This window comes from Lepisosteus oculatus, chromosome 4 (assembly GCF_040954835.1).
Source record: "Lepisosteus oculatus isolate fLepOcu1 chromosome 4, fLepOcu1.hap2, whole genome shotgun sequence".
Classification (NCBI taxonomy): Eukaryota; Metazoa; Chordata; class Actinopteri; order Semionotiformes; family Lepisosteidae; genus Lepisosteus; species Lepisosteus oculatus.
Genome location: NC_090699.1, coordinates 23,277,171 through 23,286,960, shown reverse-complemented (window position 1 = coordinate 23,286,960; position 9,790 = coordinate 23,277,171). Strand labels below are relative to the sequence as shown.

At 37.6% G+C, this 9,790-nt stretch overlaps 1 protein-coding gene across 1 annotated transcript in view; it reads right to left on the bottom strand.

Annotated features, from left to right (window-relative positions):
• The window catches only part of arid5b (AT-rich interaction domain 5B), a 68,685-nt gene that overhangs the window by 19,496 nt on the left and 39,399 nt on the right, over window positions 1–9,790 (bottom strand). Inside the window, exons 5-7 of the mRNA XM_006630485.3 lie at window positions 4,541–4,662; window positions 3,429–3,630; window positions 1,694–1,746 (exon numbers count right to left, since the gene is read on the bottom strand). Of these exons, the coding sequence (XP_006630548.2) occupies window positions 1,694–1,746; window positions 3,429–3,630; window positions 4,541–4,662 (377 nt within the window). The remainder of the gene's footprint in view (window positions 1–1,693; window positions 1,747–3,428; window positions 3,631–4,540; window positions 4,663–9,790) is intronic.

Genomic DNA, 9,790 nt, shown 5'->3' with positions numbered 1-9,790 from the left:
CTGTTTTGAAACTGTAAAAGTGAAAAATTACAATTTAAAATGGAAAATTTTGAATACATGAGTAATGTTTTATCAGACTGCGTGCTAACACTGCAGTACCCTTCAGACGAGGACAAATGGGTGACATTTTACAGTACAGGGTTTGTCAAATTTCAGAATTACAGGAAGGGCTGGACCCCTGAAAGGCATGCAGGAGCTCTCCTGATGAAACCAATGGGATGGTCCATACATTTTAATGGATGGTGTTCTTGCCCAGCATCCAACTGGCACTGAAAAGCCAGAGGTTACTGAGTTAAAACCTTAAAGTCTCCCAATTAATAACAACCTTGATCTGGAAAAGTGTGAAAACAGTAGCTTTCAGCTGGAGATGCCGCTGAAGTGCTGTTTTATGTGCTGTTTGACTGGTTGGAGATGAAAGCTTTAGAAAGAGCTCTCACAAATCTATCCACAAAGATCTGATTTAAATTACAAATGTAGAAACAGAACGCTATCTGCAGAACTGTTAGCATACAATCACAGTATGAGAAGTGAAAGAAAAAAACATTCTAGAAATGGGGCAATTAGGGTGTCATTTTTAGATGTCAAAGGTTTTAAGGTGCCTTTGTATAAACAGCCTACGTCACCCTTCTCAAGCAGTTGAGTAAAACCACTTGATACCTTGTTTATAGTGTAACCTTTCACTTTATTACTTACATTCTACGGATTTGAATTTGGTTTTGGTCAAAATATGAACTCATATGCATAGAATTCATTTACTTCAGCTTGTGGCACAGATCCTAATTCCTGGGCTCTACTTTTACTCCAATGCTGTTTGCTTTCATGTTGCTACTATCTGTAAGTAAGGCTTAAAGTTGACTTTTGGCTAGAATATAAAGTATTGTTTGACGAACTACTATGCTAGCTGTGGAGCTTAATCTGATCATTGTGTGCAATGTAAATATTTCCAGTGACATCATCTTCCTGTGTAAACTGATTTTTATTACAGATGTCATCTGCTTTTAACCGTTTGAAAGTAGGCAGAGAAATGGATGATTTTAATGGTAACTTGCAACTCATAACTGCATTTTGAATAATTTCTGTACAGTACACATGCAAACCACTCTGCTTCCTGTACACAAAGAAGTAGGCTAAACTACCTGATAAAACCAGCAGATAGAAAGCTTGAAAGAAACCTTTGAAATATCATGAATAACTTCCTGTTTATTCACAGCGTAAACAACTTGGCTAGCACTCTCTCTTTCTTTTTACAAAACTAATTAACAAAGGCAGAATAATTTACAATATCTTAATGGCCTTAACTGATTAAATTGAAAGTCTTAAATACTTTTTTCCCCCCATATTGGAAATGAACAGATGTCAGGTACGCTGCCAAGTGAAATTTCTTTATTGTGCTGTTGGCTTGTTGTACAGTAATAGTCCCTTCTGAGTCTCAACATGGGAAAAAATTACAGAGTCTACTAATTTCCTTGACAGAAAAGAGTTACATATGTTTTCCACTTGTAGATTTTACAACAACTGCGTCGTTTTGCCAAATGCAGATCTAAGGGGAAGCTTCATCCAAGCTTTGTCTAGTAAACACAAATCTGACAGCAAGTCTAAAATAGGACACTGATTCTGCTATTGTTAAATATTAAAAACCTAAAGGAAAACATTAACGTTAGAGAACTGAATGGCAATAAAATTAAGTACTTACCAGTTCATATCCTCCTAGTTTCTGAGCAGCTTGAAACATAGTCCAAAGGTTTACTGTTAGAGGGACAATAAGCATTTAGATCAACAATACAATACCAAACAATCAGTCACCTACACAATACAGAATATTCTTTAGAAACTATTTAGTACCTTGTTATAAAACTATTGTCTGTTAACATTTTACTGTCATAGTTAAGTCACTTTACTCCTGACATTTCATTTTCCCACACAGTTGTCAGATTAATGGGCATTCAGAATTGAAGAAACAACGAAATGGTATTTTTTTTAATTCAAAATGATTGTGTTAAGTTTTCAAATGTCTGCCAATAAATTATACAGGCTCTACAAAAGGTAATCAATCAAGAGTCAATCACCACACAAACACAAAGCCTTGTATTTTTCAAAATGACATTTTCTTATCCACATATAAGCCTGTATTGATTTTTTTTCTCTTGTTACAAATATACCACAGGAATAACGAAGGGAATTATTTTTTACCATGGTGAATGACTTCAGGGATTCAGCTAAATCATATAGGACTTAACACTTTTAAGGTTTGCATTTACAGTGATTGCTGTAGTACTATTTTGTTAGAATGATCAAATCCTGTATATTTCCTTGTCCTGTTCAGCTTCTTGTTCTAAAAAAGCATTATTGCAGACATGCACACATCTGACCCAGGCACCTCCAATGTGGGCAATAAATATTTTCAATATCTGTAACTCTGAGAAGGGTGTCAGAGCAAGATGCCAATATAACAAATGTCATCGTCTCTTCACAAGGACACTGCTAAAGAGTAACTGTAGGCATTCCTATTTATTGAACTGAATGCCAGACAATTAATATTTTAAGTGTGTTGTCTCACAAGTACATTTTAACTGTGATGTCTCACAAGTACTCTATAATATTCCTAGTTGAGGGCTTATTGGATCTAGATGTTGTGTTACTCCTGGGAGAGAAAAACACAACATGCTTCCGGACAGGCAATCATGTCCATTTTGACTAACTGTCTTTTTGTTTCTGCCCTGTAGAAATCTAGTAGCTTTTAAAGCTCTCAGCAGGATGGAAAATATAACTAAATGGACCCCATGGCCAACATAACAACAAAGCAGCTGGTACAACAAACGAAGTGTGCCGTAATATTAGGATACAAATTGCTAAAACATGGATTACTGTTAGTGAGGTACAAAACAAAGTGATTCATTTTTCCTTACAGCTTCTTGTCGCCAACAGTTGCAATATCTATTCCCGTAAGCAGCTCTGTTCTGTTACTTCAGATGTATTTTAGTACACAAAGGAAGATGTGAATACAATCTGGGAAGAAACATTCTTTTCATATTTTCAGTAGATTCAGACGGCTGTTTCTGACACCCCTCAGAACAAAAAGGTCTCTCCATATTGTCATTGGAGGCATTGATGCTGAAGTAATTAGCTTTGGCTGAGGCCTCCTTGTGCCATGGAGTCAGATGGGCAACATTCATTTAGTTTTTCTACACTGACCTATTTAAGAACAAAAGTAGGTTTTGTACGAGAGATTGCAATGGTAAAGAACACCCATCTTACAGAGTTGAAAAATCTGGAGATCAATATACCATGCCCACTTTTCCAGGTTTTGTCAGCTTTCATAATAATGCCTTAGAACACAAAACTTGAACCAAGGTTATAGACATTACCCCCTGCAGACAGCTCAGATTTGATGCTGGTATTGTATATAGTAAATAGTTGCTTCTACTTACTCTGCTTGAAACCAAGGTATGGTATCCGCTCAATGGGTGTTTTCCTTTCTTTCATGTATTTGTACAGAGCTACAAGGAAAGCCTGCTCATCAGCTCTGCACTCCTCACCTGCCCCAAGCTGAGGCTTTTCCTCGGCTGCCACTTTTTTACAGTTACTGCTATTTTTGGGTTTGGCCACAACTGCCTTAGATTCAGTTTTTACCTGGAATTAAAGACCGTTTGGGTAGATGAGAAAAGAGGCAACAAAAATGCACACAAAAGCTCTTCCATAAAAAAAGACAACAGGTTAACGTGGCTTTTCAGTCAAAAATGTAACCTGTTACCTGAGTGTCTGCCAGTAGGTGGAACACATGCATCTGAGTGGAATGCAGACTAGCATTCCAGAGCTCTGCTCTGCTCTGTTCTATAATTAGTCCAGAGAAATGCACTCGGATACATTCCAGGGCTTAAACCCTTTTACACAAAGGGTTGTGGGAGAATGGAACAAACCGATACCTTGGGTTCTTTCAAGAAGTGGCTGGGTGAGACAGTTACAGAGGTACTACCATCCAAAACAGGCTAAATGGGCAAAATGCCCTGGTCTCGTTTGTAACCTTTCTTTTGTTCTTGTATGTTCAGAGAAATGCAGTGTTCAGCATGACACGTTAACAATGTGCATCTTCCAATCACATAACGCAACAAAAGGAAAAGGTGGCCAACGGTATTTTTATGACCTTCTTGGATTTTTAATTACATTGTTTTCTATTGAACATTGCATGTGAGTCATGTTCATTTTTCCATGCTCCTACATGGTAACACCAAGATCTTAAGCTCAGTTACGGATAGCTTAGATCACAAGGAAGTCGACTTTCTGCCTCTTGGAAAAAGAAAAAAAAACAGGAGGAGGTATTTTATGCAATACCTTTTCCTGTAATGGATAAATCGTACATTATGCGGAACAGAGGTCACCATAATAACAGGAAATAATTACCGGGATATTTTAAATATTTGATGTTAACATTAATTCCGAAATTTCATCCAAGCACAACCCGAGTCCCAGGCCAGGCATGGAAACGGCAGAGGACTGGAAGGCGGCGTGTGGGGAGAAGGGAAGCTCGTGAATAGTGGTGTACCTTGGCAGAGGCCTTCCCCTCTCCCGCGCTGCTGGACTCCCTCACACCGTTCAGCACCTGGGAGTCGCGGCGCTGGGACGTCGAGGGCTTCTTCTTGCGGGGCCTGCCTTTGAGGTTCGGGGCTGAAACGCAGGGAGAGGAGGCGGCTCAGACGCCGCTGCGCCAGTGGGATTTGCGCCACCTTGGCTACCAAGTATGGCACGCTTGACAGAGTGCCAGCGCATATACAGTACATAAAAAGGCAATCATTTTGGTTCATTCCAACAGGCAAAAATGTGTTCAAAAGCCAATTAAAAAACTGTATTCAGAACGTAAGGAAAATGCAATGTTTACCACCATATGTTGGGAACTGTAAATATACTCCAGTGATGAATAACAAGCACTCTATTTGTGGTGTAATGAATTACTGATTGAAAACCCAAATGTGGGCTATTATCACTAGTATTACATTACAATTAAAACACATGGACTGGCACATTATAAGATTACATCCCACACTGCAATACAATGTTCCCTTGTTTAACTGTCTGATAAGATCTTAAACTTCCTTGGAAAAAAAAAAAGCCTGCAAAGACTAACGTTTGTCCAAACAAAAGGGCAATGTATCCCTAATGATTCAGTTGTCAGGTCAATTAAATGGAGAAGCAATCAGCCTGTTAACTGCTTCGTTCTGTCCGCTGTGTGTTATTAAACAATCAGCGAAATCACATTTTTGGAACGGCAATATCTATATGCCACCTGCACAGACAGTCTGGCCATATGAAAAAAAAAGTCAGATAAGCCATTTATACCAGAACGGAATGGCAGAAATCGAATCTAATAATTTCAATGAGGAGATTCAAAGTAACATGACATGCAGAGTGATAATTAAATCATATCCAAGGTTATAGCAAGCCCACGGGTAATACCTATTTTGCCAGATCATATTTCCATTGTAGTTTAAATCAAAATATAATCATCTTTTAAAATAAGAGATGAAGTAATTACAGAAAGCAAAATCTATTGTGACAGCATGGCATTTTCCCTCATGATCTTTCAGCCAGAAGCACAAAATGGCAAACAGAATTAAACAGTTTTACTAAGAAAACATTTACTACATGTTATCACCTTGGCAACCACAAGGTTATTTTTTTCTTCATGCAGCACTGTAACAAACACGTTTGTTCAGGCCTCAGAATAAAACCACAGACCTCACAAGGGGTAGAGAGACATATTTGGAAATAAAAAGCTTGTTTCTCAAATATCAGTTGTGTTTGTCCAGAAGATTAATACTTCTTTTTTTCAACACTACAAGCCTTATAACAATTTACATTCCAAACTCATGACTAACAAATTACTCATGACAACTGAAGTACATTAACTTCTATTCTACTTTGTTTTACTATGCAATAAATCTGAACTGTTTCCACATTTCTGCACATATAGATTTTAAATGGCTAGTATCCTGTTTATTGCAATGCGATATACAAATACATGCTAAATAAAGTGTCCCTAAATAAAACATATAACTGTTCAAGCATTATATTAAACGTTTCCAAACATACATCTGAATGCAGCAGTGTGGTGCAGTGGTTAAGACTTGAGACTCTGAATTGGAAGGTTGTTGGTTCAAGTCCCAAACAGGACAGTGATGTTGTAACCTTGAGCAAGGCACTTCACAGGAACTGCTTCAGTAAATCACCCAGCTGTGTAAATGGATCCAAATGTAAATTGCTTTGGATAAATGCATCATCTAAACACGTTCCAATTTATCAATTAAAATTCTTGGCAAAGAAAGGAAAAAAAAACTTCAAAGTCCACTCAAAAACCCCCCAACTAAAAACGTTACCCAGTCCTTGCTGGAGCCTGTAACAAGTGGGGCATGATGTGTGACAATCCAGAGCAGCACTCCATTTTAGAGGCATTTGGCGCCTCAGACTGTGTGAACAGTTTGGCTTTCTGGTCTCAGTTTATGATTTCTTTTAGGTCTCCACAGCACTCCATTACTCACACATAAACAGATTAGTGACTGGCAAATAATGGTAGAATGAAGGGGCTGGGCGGGAGACAGTGGAATTCAGCTACCAGGCTGCCAGTGACCCTCGTGCCTTCAATTGACCAACTTTAGCTGGACCTACTTTCTGGGCTTGGTGAGCACCAGAGCACAGTCACACTGGAGCTGCGTCACTGTACTACTTATGGAAGACAAACAACCACAAGGAAGCTAGCTCTTCGTAAGAAATGGTTATGAAACCATCTTAAGAATGCCAACTGGAAATGTAATCACTAGCTAGATAATGCAGCAAACTATGTAAACAGTTAAATTAAGTCTGTTATTTTGTGCTGTTGCTTTTGTAAAGAACAATTGAGCAATTGTTATTCAGGTTTTTCCACATGTAATTTATTTCTTCACGTTCCCTGACAGCAAATGCATTACTTTAAGGGCTTAACAATGATGCAGCACTTTACTTATCAAAGGTTAGAAAGATTTAGCAGGGAAAAAAAAGAAACTGTCTTACTGTCACTCAATACATATAAAACATTTCCCCTTCCGTGTGCAGTTTTTGTGGGGGAAATGTCTTAAGTTTAAAATCCACCTCTGGACTTTGCCAGAATCTGGAAAGGCAGAACTCTAAATCTACACGGAAGGCTGTCAGGAAATTGAATCAAATGAAAAAAAAACTTTAAAAGACAATATCCACTATGAGAAGAATTATGTTTTATACCTCTGTGTTGCTATGTACAGTTATTGCATTTCCTCTTGCCAAAAAAAAAAACAATCCTCAACTTGAAGCTCACAAATGTGATTCACACTCACAGAAAACTCAAGCTGTGCATTTAAACAAGAGCTCTGAACAAGGATATGAACAAGACATTGCTGAAATAGTTCTGACTCCATTACTCACATTTTCCATTCACTCACTAATGCAATGTATGGCAATGCCGTACTCTCCATTTTCACGGCAATTACTCTGCACTGTATATTGCTAGTGCTGTGGTAACGACAATGTGAAAAGAGAGCAACTACAGAAGACAGCTCTGACAACAAAATGTTTAATACAGTAGAACAGACTTCAAAATGTATGACTATGTTTAAATACAAGGTCTCATAATAATTTAGAACAAATGCATCCAGACTTCAGAAAAAATGAAAAAAGGCACCACACAGAAATTAAGACAAACTGTATTTTAAATACAGATAAAGAAATCAAGAGGTTATGGGATTAGTCCTTCCTTTAGTTTACATTTGAGATACAGTTCTGAGTTCAAGGAAAAGTACAATAGGTCGCATTACTAGAGAAGCCATTGAAGCATTATTATAATTGAACAATGTTTCTAAATTACTGGCTTTGCTTTGCGTATTTACAGAAGACGTGTGATCTACTAACAATTTCTGCATGGGGGAATCAGTCACACCCGGCAGATGTTCTTTGAGTCAAGTGTTAAATTACCCCAACTGGCACAAATTAACCCCCGTTACTCAGCTAAGACTTTACACCAGGATCAGTCAAAGCCGAAGTAAAAGATTTTACAGCTTTTTACTGTTGTTTGCTTTTTGCAGATTTGCTCACATGTTTTCCAACACCGTATGCAGAGATGAAATACTTTAATGAAGAATATCACATAAGAACATTACATGTGAAATTATGAAAACAGTTCTCTCTTTCCAAAGCTGACTAAACTGTACACACTGCACCATCTGTATTTGGAATATGGAAAATCAATCCCCTTATTTTCACTCTGTGCGATTCAATACTGCTGGATACAGCAGATGGCACTGCAAAGCACAGAAGGAAAAAAAAAACATACACGATGAATAAATGATACGTTCGTCACTGAAATAATGCTCTACGCCTCTAAATCCCCTTCTAAAATAGCAACTGTTCTATTTTTTTTAAATCTTATGTAATTATGTAGTGTCCTCTAAATCAACAGAGACCTATATTTTACCAAATGAAAAATGTTACTCTGTAAACTCTGCATATTTTTAGACTCCTACATTCACAGAATATAAATTTGTGGGTTTTAAATAATTGAATTATGCAGGATTGCTCCCAGAAAACAATGAAGTGAAATGACACTAGAGAACAGAAGAACCCAGCACACCAACCACTGATAAGGATGAGATGAAGCGAAGGCTAATGGAGTTGTGAATGAGTGGAGCACAAGCAATCACAGCAATGTACACCTGATAGCACCACTGGGATGCTGTAAAAGATGCCCAGCAGGCACATGTCTTTCTGTGCCAGTGCTGTACTGGGATGCCACTGGCACAGAAAGACATGTGCCTGCTGGGTATCTTTTAGCATGTCTTCAAGCTCCATTGTACCCTGTCTGTTTTTAAACTGGCTCAGCTGTGTGAGAATAATTCGAGGATAAATTTGACCCTTTTCATATATTTTTAATTAATAAAAACATGTGACATTCTGCAGCTCACAAGCACGATATATATTTAGAATGTTTTTTATTTGTCGTGAAATTCTAACCATGAAAACTTTGAACTTTTCGCCAAACTCAATCAATTTTATCCATTGTGATCTCAAGACTTGGCTGCCCTAGCAAAAGGGGCAAGAGCTTTCCAGGCAGTCTTAAATCATATTAATTATCAAGATGGAATGCTTTGTCCATCAAAGTGCAGCGTATCATCTCAGACAATGCACTCTGTCATCCAGTATCACTGGTAACACAGTCAGAGAGGTGTAAAACTGTGAAATACAATAAGCGGGGAATTACAGCAGAACAAAGAGTACTACATTTTCACGTAAATGAAAAATATGACTCTTTCAATTATGTGTGTGTCTAATTCTAGCCTGTGGTTTTCTTTACTCACAGAAGTTCTTTGTACCACATGGTGAGCAGCATATTTCATCAACCAGCATTATTAACTCATGACCAACTGTCATTTGATCATTATCGAACACAGAAAGACTTCACTCCCTCTCAAACACACACACAAAAGAAATCCTTATTTGGTTAACTTTAGTTGACTCTCATGATGACTATATTTTCCTTTATGACTAGCTTGCAAATGTATTTTTAATTTTATAACCTTGGAGGTAGAATTATTTTAAAAAAATGATGACAGGAAAATAAATGCAGGCTGGCTGGAAAACTTCACTGAATTATTTATATCCTTTGTGTTACAAACCTCTGTACTGTATATCGACAAACAGTTGCCCTCTAGTGTCAGTCATGTGTATTGCTTAGATCTGAAGCAACAATGACCTCATACACATGGAAAAATATACAGTATATTGCATATACATGTCT